At 44.2% G+C, this 12264-nt stretch overlaps 1 protein-coding gene across 1 annotated transcript in view; it reads right to left on the bottom strand.

Moving 5' to 3' along the window:
• Window positions 1–12264, bottom strand: part of zanl (zonadhesin, like) — a 76876-nt gene that overhangs the window by 25056 nt on the left and 39556 nt on the right. Inside the window, exons 55-79 of the mRNA XM_058623912.1 lie at window positions 12086–12263; window positions 11810–11918; window positions 11205–11299; window positions 10943–11122; window positions 10200–10426; window positions 9904–10048; window positions 8875–9122; window positions 8548–8725; window positions 8272–8380; window positions 7667–7761; window positions 7405–7584; window positions 6680–6888; window positions 6366–6510; window positions 5337–5584; window positions 5010–5187; window positions 4734–4842; window positions 4129–4223; window positions 3867–4046; window positions 3140–3348; window positions 2826–2970; window positions 1797–2044; window positions 1470–1647; window positions 1194–1302; window positions 589–683; window positions 327–506 (exon numbers count right to left, since the gene is read on the bottom strand). Of these exons, the coding sequence (XP_058479895.1) occupies window positions 327–506; window positions 589–683; window positions 1194–1302; window positions 1470–1647; window positions 1797–2044; window positions 2826–2970; window positions 3140–3348; window positions 3867–4046; window positions 4129–4223; window positions 4734–4842; window positions 5010–5187; window positions 5337–5584; window positions 6366–6510; window positions 6680–6888; window positions 7405–7584; window positions 7667–7761; window positions 8272–8380; window positions 8548–8725; window positions 8875–9122; window positions 9904–10048; window positions 10200–10426; window positions 10943–11122; window positions 11205–11299; window positions 11810–11918; window positions 12086–12263 (4072 nt within the window). The remainder of the gene's footprint in view (window positions 1–326; window positions 507–588; window positions 684–1193; window positions 1303–1469; window positions 1648–1796; window positions 2045–2825; window positions 2971–3139; window positions 3349–3866; window positions 4047–4128; window positions 4224–4733; window positions 4843–5009; window positions 5188–5336; window positions 5585–6365; window positions 6511–6679; window positions 6889–7404; window positions 7585–7666; window positions 7762–8271; window positions 8381–8547; window positions 8726–8874; window positions 9123–9903; window positions 10049–10199; window positions 10427–10942; window positions 11123–11204; window positions 11300–11809; window positions 11919–12085; window position 12264) is intronic.

The following is a 12264-nucleotide window of genomic DNA, read 5'->3' as shown; positions in this document are numbered from 1 at the left end:
CTTCTACACCACAGATCGTAAAGTAATGAACAAATCTGTGGACTCAGCTTTTAGCTTAGCTGTTAGCTTCACCAGCACAAACAGACGGCGTTCTCCCAACATTTGTGCAAAGAATACAGGACAATGCTACCTTAAAATATCAAACGAAGGTTATTAATAATCAGAGCTTTCAAATGAAGATTGATACAAATCTGAAAATCCTTTTTTTTTATAACCCAGCCTTTATATTTTGTCAATTTCTTCACTAACTTTGATGAGCTAACCTGTTCTAGCTCTTTGTTTCACACATGCACACACACTGACACACGTAGCAGAGACAGACTTACGACAGAAGGTGTTGTTTTTCCTCCATGCGATGGGGACTCCTGCTGCAGCACACAAATCAGCGTAGCTCTCTATGGCCTGGCACAGAGCCACAGTCTGACCTCCATTTGCACACACGTCGTACACACAGTTTTCAAAGTATTGGTTCGGGGGCACGACAGAGTGGCAAGGCTTGAAGATACCTGAGGGTGAGATCAAGTCAATGCACTGTCCTAACAAGAAAAGCTGTGCAAAGCTTTAGTTGAGGATGTTTGTGTGTAATACCGTTAGGATCGGTGATCATGCCACAGCTGGTTGGTTTCTGGGCCTCCTCCTCCACATTCTTGTCACACTCTTCATGTCCTCCACCGTTGGTGCAGCTAGAGAGGAAGTGGAATATTCATCAGAAAACAATAAATAGTGTTTGAATTTATAATACCATCTCATTCTGAACAGTTCCTCCTGCAGCTTCTCATTCAGAGAAGAGACTATGCCCCCTATACACCTGGCATTAAAATGCATTTTAAGTTTACAATGTTATAATCCGTCCTTAGAGCAGCACTACGTCTTCAAGGTATCCCACACTTTCGTGGTCCAGGATATGTATTTTAGAGTGCACTGAGCTGGAGGACACATGTGACACATTTCAAGTCAGTCCGACTCAAAGGGAAATGTGTGTGGTCTTTCCACACATTTGCATTTTGGCCATTAAGTAAAATGTCGTAATTATTGTTACTGTATATTTGATGGTGGTATTCTATGTTCCCTGAGGACAAATAACCGACTTTTGGGGTAAATAGCAATTCTATTCATCTGTGGATGAGCTGTCTATGTTTCAGTGGCAGTGAGATGAGCAGTTGAGTGTAAATATCTACTGTGATGTGACTCACTCAGGCCGCGGGTCAGGAACCTGCCAGCTGTCTCCCAACTCATTGGTGTTAGCGGCTGGTGTTTGGTCTGGTTTCAGGTTGTCGTCTCTTGGATTGTTATTGAAATTTCCTGCCAAGGCAACAAATACAGAAACTGTGTTTGGGGAAGAATTCTGATTGGACCTGATAGAATCAGCTGCCATTGTTGTCATTAGCATATTGTTGACATATTAGCATAAAGTGACTGGAGTAATCCCTGAAATGGGACACAGCTATTATACTTGTAGCAGCTCTTACCACACATGCCACAGAGCAGGCCACTGTAGGAGGTCGGCAAGGTGACGTCAGCATGGTGGTTACCATCGAAACGCACCCTCAGGCCAAAGTCTGTCTCCAGGACGACAAACTTTCCACTTAAGTAGATCTTGACTCCTTTGGCAGGATTCAAAGGTGGGACGACTGCTGTCCCATTGACCTGTAGAACAGAGAGGTGATTGATGTCATGTCTTTTTCACGATTTTTCAGGAATTTATCAGTTTTGGGATCATTAAGTTCATCGGTGTTTCTATGGCAGTACACAGAAGCAGTGAGGAAAGTAGAGATGCCTTAAGTCACATGACCTACCTGGACTTTGCGTCCCTTGCCAAGGATGACAGTCACACCGCTCACATTGATCACTACAGCTCTGACGTAGGAAACCCTCTTGTTACTTCCTCTGTGCTCGTTCTGGGTGTCCACAGTGAAGTACGGCAAGTCGGTGGAGACGTTGCAGGGTTTGGTCAAGGTGTAGGAGCAAGACCCCATGTAGTGGTGGGTTACTTTGTCAAAGGTGTTGTAGTGAGGATCACCAGATACTGAGCAGATTCCATTTCCTGAACAAGAGATGGAAGAGATAAGCTCAGGTGTGTTCAGTGTGATTTAAGTTCTGAAGCTACTGTACTTTGTAGTTGCTTTGTAGAGACAAGTGCGACAAAAAATTACAACGGAAATCATTCATTCATTTTATGAATCTAATTTAAAACCTACATTCTACAAACATTTGTTTGGGGACCCAAGAAACTGTCCTGTGTGGTTTTATGAAACACTGACACAGTCAGCAGTGACTCTACTCAATGTAAGTCTACAGTTTCTGTTTGACAACATTTTCTGTTAATGAACTGCTCACTCTTCCACACCAGAGTCCATAGGATAAATCAATGTTTTTAGCTCACAGGGACACAGGAACTGCTGGTCTACTGCTGCCTCCTTTGGTAAGTTTGAGTCATTGTAGTAAATCTGAGTAAACGATCTCAAACACTGAAATCACAAAGTAACATTTGAACTTAGTGATGGAGGCAGAAGTGGATACAAATTCCTGAGGGCTATCATTTGCTCTACAAACTTTGGTATGGAGGAGTGTTAGGTTCAGCATTAGACACAAACTTCAGTTTCCAGGTGGACAAGGCGGTCAAGTGGTCTGACAAAGCAGTGGACATAATGGCTGTGGTGGTTCTCAGGCTGGTTCTTGGTGCAGGAGCATGTGCATAGTGTAGTCAGCTCGAATGGGTGTCAGTATAACCACATAGAATCAAACCAAACTATCGCTTGAAGATAGAAAATGATCAGATTATTCTTATACAGCTTCAGGTGCAGTGAACATCCAGCCAAGTTTACCTCTAGAGTAACAGCCTAGTACTCCCTCCACCACCTTACACTCCTGTGTAGGGCTGCACTTCCATGGCTCGCAGGTGATGTTGTGGTTGCCGTTACACTTACAGCGCTCTGAACAGTCCTTCTCTGAGAACCAAGTGTCTCCTGTCTACACACACAAACACACACATGTTCAAACATTTTGTCTTGCTGCATCATGGAAAAAAAAGTCTAGAATCACCATGGTTGTTTGTCTCTGCTGACCAACTGTTCTAGTTGTCACAATTTTGTCCCATGTCTCTGGGTCATAATCAAAAAACCCTGATGAGCACACTTACCGGCCTGTAATTTCCACCTTCATCAGTGCATCCACACTCACTGAGCGGGACACATTTGTCTCCACTGAGGATGAGCCCAGGATTACAGACACATCCCTCCACACAGGGCTGATTACAGGAGCCACCGGAGCCTGCAGGGTCCTGGCAACTGGGCTGAGGACACGCAGAGGTACATGGATTGTACTGACTGCCTGAGGGACACTTGATAGCTGGAGCAGAGGAGACATACAAACACCGTCAGACAGTTTGAAGTAATTACAAAGTTGTCCAGCAGAGGCTGCTGTGAGTGCAGCTTGGCCTGCATCCATGCTCTCTTTGCTCGTCAGAAGAAGAAAACAGTGAGTTATGTGGTTTTGAAGTGACAATGGAGGACACACACACACACACACAAAGTCTTTTTGCTTCTACACCACAGATCGTAAAGTAATGAACAAATCTGTGGACTCAGCTTTTAGCTTAGCTGTTAGCTTCACCAGCACAAACAGACGGCGTTCTCCCAACATTTGTGCAAAGAATACAGGACAATGCTACCTTAAAATATCAAACGAAGGTTATTAATAATCAGAGCTTTCAAATGAAGATTGATACAAATCTGAAAATCCTTTTTTTTTATAACCCAGCCTTTATATTTTGTCAATTTCTTCACTAACTTTGATGAGCTAACCTGTTCTAGCTCTTTGTTTCACACATGCACACACACTGACACACGTAGCAGAGACAGACTTACGACAGAAGGTGTTGTTTTTCCTCCATGCGATGGGGACTCCTGCTGCAGCACACAAATCAGCGTAGCTCTCTATGGCCTGGCACAGAGCCACAGTCTGACCTCCATTTGCACACACGTCGTACACACAGTTTTCAAAGTATTGGTTCGGGGGCACGACAGAGTGGCAAGGCTTGAAGATACCTGAGGGTGAGATCAAGTCAATGCACTGTCCTAACAAGAAAAGCTGTGCAAAGCTTTAGTTGAGGATGTTTGTGTGTAATACCGTTAGGATCGGTGATCATGCCACAGCTGGTTGGTTTCTGGGCCTCCTCCTCCACATTCTTGTCACACTCTTCATGTCCTCCACCGTTGGTGCAGCTAGAGAGGAAGTGGAATATTCATCAGAAAACAATAAATAGTGTTTGAATTTATAATACCATCTCATTCTGAACAGTTCCTCCTGCAGCTTCTCATTCAGAGAAGAGACTATGCCCCCTATACACCTGGCATTAAAATGCGTTTTAAGTTTACAATGTTATAATCCGTCCTTAGAGCAGCGCTACGTCTTCAAGGTATCCCACACTTTCGTGGTCCAGGATATGTATTTTAGAGTGCACTGAGCTGGAGGACACATGTGACACATTTCAAGTCAGTCCGACTCAAAGGGAAATGTGTGTGGTCTTTCCACACATTTGCATTTTGGCCATTAAGTAAAATGTCGTAATTATTGTTACTGTATATTTGATGGTGGTATTCTATGTTCCCTGAGGACAAATAACCGACTTTTGGGGTAAATAGCAATTCTATTCATCTGTGGATGAGCTGTCTATGTTTCAGTGGCAGTGAGATAAGCAGTTGAGTGTAAATATCTACTGTGATGTGACTCACTCAGGCCGCGGGTCAGGAACCTGCCAGCTGTCTCCCAACTCATTGGTGTTAGCGGCTGGTGTTTGGTCTGGTTTCAGGTTGTCGTCTCTTGGATTGTTATTGAAATTTCCTGCCAAGGCAACAAATACAGAAACTGTGTTTGGGGAAGAATTCTGATTGGACCTGATAGAATCAGCTGCCATTGTTGTCATTAGCATATTGTTGACATATTAGCATAAAGTGACTGGAGTAATCCCTGAAATGGGACACAGCTATTATACTTGTAGCAGCTCTTACCACACATGCCACAGAGCAGGCCACTGTAGGAGGTCGGCAAGGTGACGTCAGCATGGTGGTTACCATCGAAACGCACCCTCAGGCCAAAGTCTGTCTCCAGGACGACAAACTTTCCACTTAAGTAGATCTTGACTCCTTTGGCAGGATTCAAAGGTGGGACGACTGCTGTCCCATTGACCTGTAGAACAGAGAGGTGATTGATGTCATGTCTTTTTCACGATTTTTCAGGAATTTATCAGTTTTGGGATCATTAAGTTCATCGGTGTTTCTATGGCAGTACACAGAAGCAGTGAGGAAAGTAGAGATGCCTTAAGTCACATGACCTACCTGGACTTTGCGTCCCTTGCCAAGGATGACAGTCACACCGCTCACATTGATCACTACAGCTCTGACGTAGGAAACCCTCTTGTTACTTCCTCTGTGCTCGTTCTGGGTGTCCACAGTGAAGTACGGCAAGTCGGTGGAGACGTTGCAGGGTTTGGTCAAGGTGTAGGAGCAAGACCCCATATAGTGGTGGGTTACTTTGTCAAAGGTGTTGTAGTGAGGATCACCAGATACTGAGCAGATTCCATTTCCTGAACAAGAGATGGAAGAGATAAGCTCAGGTGTGTTCAGTGTGATTTAAGTTCTGAAGCTACTGTACTTTGTAGTTGCTTTGTAGAGACAAGTGCGACAAAAAATTACAACGGAAATCATTCATTCATTTTATGAATCTAATTTAAAACCTACATTCTACAAACATTTGTTTGGGGACCCAAGAAACTGTCCTGTGTGGTTTTATGAAACACTGACACAGTCAGCAGTGACTCTACTCAATGTAAGTCTACAGTTTCTGTTTGACAACATTTTCTGTTAATGAACTGCTCACTCTTCCACACCAGAGTCCATAGGATAAATCAATGTTTTTAGCTCACAGGGACACAGGAACTGCTGGTCTACTGCTGCCTCCTTTGGTAAGTTTGAGTCATTGTAGTAAATCTGAGTAAACGATCTCAAACACTGAAATCACAAAGTAACATTTGAACTTAGTGATGGAGGCAGAAGTGGATACAAATTCCTGAGGGCTATCATTTGCTCTACAAACTTTGGTATGGAGGAGTGTTAGGTTCAGCATTAGACACAAACTTCAGTTTCCAGGTGGACAAGGCGGTCAAGTGGTCTGACAAAGCAGTGGACATAATGGCTGTGGTGGTTCTCAGGCTGGTTCTTGGTGCAGGAGCATGTGCATAGTGTAGTCAGCTCGAATGGGTGTCAGTATAACCACATAGAATCAAACCAAACTATCGCTTGAAGATAGAAAATGATCAGATTATTCTTATACAGCTTCAGGTGCAGTGAACATCCAGCCAAGTTTACCTCTAGAGTAACAGCCTAGTACTCCCTCCACCACCTTACACTCCTGTGTAGGGCTGCACTTCCATGGCTCGCAGGTGATGTTGTGGTTGCCGTTACACTTACAGCGCTCTGAACAGTCCTTCTCTGAGAACCAAGTGTCTCCTGTCTACACACACAAACACACACATGTTCAAACATTTTGTCTTGCTGCATCATGGAAAAAAAAGTCTAGAATCACCATGGTTGTTTGTCTCTGCTGACCAACTGTTCTAGTTGTCACAATTTTGTCCCATGTCTCTGGGTCATAATCAAAAAACCCTGATGAGCACACTTACCGGCCTGTAATTTCCACCTTCATCAGTGCATCCACACTCACTGAGCGGGACACATTTGTCTCCACTGAGGATGAGCCCAGGATTACAGACACATCCCTCCACACAGGGCTGATTACAGGAGCCACCGGAGCCTGCAGGGTCCTGGCAACTGGGCTGAGGACACGCAGAGGTACATGGATTGTACTGACTGCCTGAGGGACACTTGATAGCTGGAGCAGAGGAGACATACAAACACCGTCAGACAGTTTGAAGTAATTACAAAGTTGTCCAGCAGAGGCTGCTGTGAGTGCAGCTTGGCCTGCATCCATGCTCTCTTTGCTCGTCAGAAGAAGAAAACAGTGAGTTATGTGGTTTTGAAGTGACAATGGAGGACACACACACACACACAAAGTCTTTTTGCTTCTACACCACAGATCGTAAAGTAATGAACAAATCTGTGGACTCAGCTTTTAGCTTAGCTGTTAGCTTCACCAGCACAAACAGACGGCGTTCTCCCAACATTTGTGCAAAGAATACAGGACAATGCTACCTTAAAATATCAAACGAAGGTTATTAATAATCAGAGCTTTCAAATGAAGATTGATACAAATCTGAAAATCCTTTTTTTTTATAACCCAGCCTTTATATTTTGTCAATTTCTTCACTAACTTTGATGAGCTAACCTGTTCTAGCTCTTTGTTTCACACATGCACACACACTGACACACGTAGCAGAGACAGACTTACGACAGAAGGTGTTGTTTTTCCTCCATGCGATGGGGACTCCTGCTGCAGCACACAAATCAGCGTAGCTCTCTATGGCCTGGCACAGAGCCACAGTCTGACCTCCATTTGCACACACGTCGTACACACAGTTTTCAAAGTATTGGTTCGGGGGCACGACAGAGTGGCAAGGCTTGAAGATACCTGAGGGTGAGATCAAGTCAATGCACTGTCCTAACAAGAAAAGCTGTGCAAAGCTTTAGTTGAGGATGTTTGTGTGTAATACCGTTAGGATCGGGGATCATGCCACAGCTGGTTGGTTTCTGGGCCTCCTCCTCCACATTCTTGTCACACTCTTCATGTCCTCCACCGTTGGTGCAGCTAGAGAGGAAGTGGAATATTCATCAGAAAACAATAAATAGTGTTTGAATTTATAATACCATCTCATTCTGAACAGTTCCTCCTGCAGCTTCTCATTCAGAGAAGAGACTATGCCCCCTATACACCTGGCATTAAAATGCATTTTAAGTTTACAATGTTATAATCCGTCCTTAGAGCAGCACTACGTCTTCAAGGTATCCCACACTTTCGTGGTCCAGGATATGTATTTTAGAGTGCACTGAGCTGGAGGACACATGTGACACATTTCAAGTCAGTCCGACTCAAAGGGAAATGTGTGTGGTCTTTCCACACATTTGCATTTTGGCCATTAAGTAAAATGTCGTAATTATTGTTACTGTATATTTGATGGTGGTATTCTATGTTCCCTGAGGACAAATAACCGACTTTTGGGGTAAATAGCAATTCTATTCATCTGTGGATGAGCTGTCTATGTTTCAGTGGCAGTGAGATGAGCAGTTGAGTGTAAATATCTACTGTGATGTGACTCACTCAGGCCGCGGGTCAGGAACCTGCCAGCTGTCTCCCAACTCATTGGTGTTAGCGGCTGGTGTTTGGTCTGGTTTCAGGTTGTCGTCTCTTGGATTGTTATTGAAATTTCCTGCCAAGGCAACAAATACAGAAACTGTGTTTGGGGAAGAATTCTGATTGGACCTGATAGAATCAGCTGCCATTGTTGTCATTAGCATATTGTTGACATATTAGCATAAAGTGACTGGAGTAATCCCTGAAATGGGACACAGCTATTATACTTGTAGCAGCTCTTACCACACATGCCACAGAGCAGGCCACTGTAGGAGGTCGGCAAGGTGACGTCAGCATGGTGGTTACCATCGAAACGCACCCTCAGGCCAAAGTCTGTCTCCAGGACGACAAACTTTCCACTTAAGTAGATCTTGACTCCTTTGGCAGGATTCAAAGGTGGGACGACTGCTGTCCCATTGACCTGTAGAACAGAGAGGTGATTGATGTCATGTCTTTTTCACGATTTTTCAGGAATTTATCAGTTTTGGGATCATTAAGTTCATCGGTGTTTCTATGGCAGTACACAGAAGCAGTGAGGAAAGTAGAGATGCCTTAAGTCACATGACCTACCTGGACTTTGCGTCCCTTGCCAAGGATGACAGTCACACCGCTCACATTGATCACTACAGCTCTGACGTAGGAAACCCTCTTGTTACTTCCTCTGTGCTCGTTCTGGGTGTCCACAGTGAAGTACGGCAAGTCGGTGGAGACGTTGCAGGGTTTGGTCAAGGTGTAGGAGCAAGACCCCATGTAGTGGTGGGTTACTTTGTCAAAGGTGTTGTAGTGAGGATCACCAGATACTGAGCAGATTCCATTTCCTGAACAAGAGATGGAAGAGATAAGCTCAGGTGTGTTCAGTGTGATTTAAGTTCTGAAGCTACTGTACTTTGTAGTTGCTTTGTAGAGACAAGTGCGACAAAAAATTACAACGGAAATCATTCATTCATTTTATGAATCTAATTTAAAACCTACATTCTACAAACATTTGTTTGGGGACCCAAGAAACTGTCCTGTGTGGTTTTATGAAACACTGACACAGTCAGCAGTGACTCTACTCAATGTAAGTCTACAGTTTCTGTTTGACAACATTTTCTGTTAATGAACTGCTCACTCTTCCACACCAGAGTCCATAGGATAAATCAATGTTTTTAGCTCACAGGGACACAGGAACTGCTGGTCTACTGCTGCCTCCTTTGGTAAGTTTGAGTCATTGTAGTAAATCTGAGTAAACGATCTCAAACACTGAAATCACAAAGTAACATTTGAACTTAGTGATGGAGGCAGAAGTGGATACAAATTCCTGAGGGCTATCATTTGCTCTACAAACTTTGGTATGGAGGAGTGTTAGGTTCAGCATTAGACACAAACTTCAGTTTCCAGGTGGACAAGGCGGTCAAGTGGTCTGACAAAGCAGTGGACATAATGGCTGTGGTGGTTCTCAGGCTGGTTCTTGGTGCAGGAGCATGTGCATAGTGTAGTCAGCTCGAATGGGTGTCAGTATAACCACATAGAATCAAACCAAACTATCGCTTGAAGATAGAAAATGATCAGATTATTCTTATACAGCTTCAGGTGCAGTGAACATCCAGCCAAGTTTACCTCTAGAGTAACAGCCTAGTACTCCCTCCACCACCTTACACTCCTGTGTAGGGCTGCACTTCCATGGCTCGCAGGTGATGTTGTGGTTGCCGTTACACTTACAGCGCTCTGAACAGTCCTTCTCTGAGAACCAAGTGTCTCGTGTCTACACACACAAACACACACATGTTCAAACATTTTGTCTTGCTGCATCATGGAAAAAAAAGTCTAGAATCACCATGGTTGTTTGTCTCTGCTGACCAACTGTTCTAGTTGTCACAATTTTGTCCCATGTCTCTGGGTCATAATCAAAAAACCCTGATGAGCACACTTACCGGCCTGTAATTTCCACCTTCATCAGTGCATCCACACTCACTGAGCGGGACACATTTGTCTCCACTGAGGATGAGCCCAGGATTACAGACACATCCCTCCACACAGGGCTGATTACAGGAGCCACCGGAGCCTGCAGGGTCCTGGCAACTGGGCTGAGGACACGCAGAGGTACATGGATTGTACTGACTGCCTGAGGGACACTTGATAGCTGGAGCAGAGGAGACATACAAACACCGTCAGACAGTTTGAAGTAATTACAAAGTTGTCCAGCAGAGGCTGCTGTGAGTGCAGCTTGGCCTGCATCCATGCTCTCTTTGCTCGTCAGAAGAAGAAAACAGTGAGTTATGTGGTTTTGAAGTGACAATGGAGGACACACACACACACACAAAGTCTTTTTGCTTCTACACCACAGATCGTAAAGTAATGAACAAATCTGTGGACTCAGCTTTTAGCTTAGCTGTTAGCTTCACCAGCACAAACAGACGGCGTTCTCCCAACATTTGTGCAAAGAATACAGGACAATGCTACCTTAAAATATCAAACGAAGGTTATTAATAATCAGAGCTTTCAAATGAAGATTGATACAAATCTGAAAATCCTTTTTTTTTATAACCCAGCCTTTATATTTTGTCAATTTCTTCACTAACTTTGATGAGCTAACCTGTTCTAGCTCTTTGTTTCACACATGCACACACACTGACACACGTAGCAGAGACAGACTTACGACAGAAGGTGTTGTTTTTCCTCCATGCGATGGGGACTCCTGCTGCAGCACACAAATCAGCGTAGCTCTCTATGGCCTGGCACAGAGCCACAGTCTGACCTCCATTTGCACACACGTCGTACACACAGTTTTCAAAGTATTGGTTCGGGGGCACGACAGAGTGGCAAGGCTTGAAGATACCTGAGGGTGAGATCAAGTCAATGCACTGTCCTAACAAGAAAAGCTGTGCAAAGCTTTAGTTGAGGATGTTTGTGTGTAATACCGTTAGGATCGGTGATCATGCCACAGCTGGTTGGTTTCTGGGCCTCCTCCTCCACATTCTTGTCACACTCTTCATGTCCTCCACCGTTGGTGCAGCTAGAGAGGAAGTGGAATATTCATCAGAAAACAATAAATAGTGTTTGAATTTATAATACCATCTCATTCTGAACAGTTCCTCCTGCAGCTTCTCATTCAGAGAAGAGACTATGCCCCCTTTACACCTGGCATTAAAATGCGTTTTAAGTTTACAATGTTATAATCCGTCCTTAGAGCAGCACTACGTCTTCAAGGTATCCCACACTTTCGTGGTCCAGGATATGTATTTTAGAGTGCACTGAGCTGGAGGACACATGTGACACATTTCAAGTCAGTCCGACTCAAAGGGAAATGTGTGTGGTCTTTCCACACATTTGCATTTTGGCCATTAAGTAAAATGTCGTAATTATTGTTACTGTATATTTGATGGTGGTATTCTATGTTCCCTGAGGACAAATAACCGACTTTTGGGGTAAATAGCAATTCTATTCATCTGTGGATGAGCTGTCTATGTTTCAGTGGCAGTGAGATGAGCAGTTGAGTGTAAATATCTACTGTGATGTGACTCACTCAGGCCGCGGGTCAGGAACCTGCCAGCTGTCTCCCAACTCATTGGTGTTAGCGGCTGGTGTTTGGTCTGGTTTCAGGTTGTCGTCTCTTGGATTGTTATTGAAATTTCCTGCCAAGGCAACAAATACAGAAACTGTGTTTGGGGAAGAATTCTGATTGGACCTGATAGAATCAGCTGCCATTGTTGTCATTAGCATATTGTTGACATATTAGCATAAAGTGACTGGAGTAATCCCTGAAATGGGACACAGCTATTATACTTGTAGCAGCTCTTACCACACATGCCACAGAGCAGGCCACTGTAGGAGGTCGGCAAGGTGACGTCAGCATGGTGGTTACCATCGAAACGCACCCTCAGGCCAAAGTCTGTCTCCAGGACGACAAACTTTCCACTTAAGTAGATCTTGACTCCTTTGGCAGGATTCAAAGGTGGGACGACTGCTGTCCCATTGACC

This window comes from Solea solea, chromosome 3 (assembly GCF_958295425.1).
Source record: "Solea solea chromosome 3, fSolSol10.1, whole genome shotgun sequence".
Classification (NCBI taxonomy): Eukaryota; Metazoa; Chordata; class Actinopteri; order Pleuronectiformes; family Soleidae; genus Solea; species Solea solea.
The sequence above is the reverse complement of the archived record's forward strand: the minus strand, read 5'-3'. Positions and strand labels throughout refer to the sequence as shown.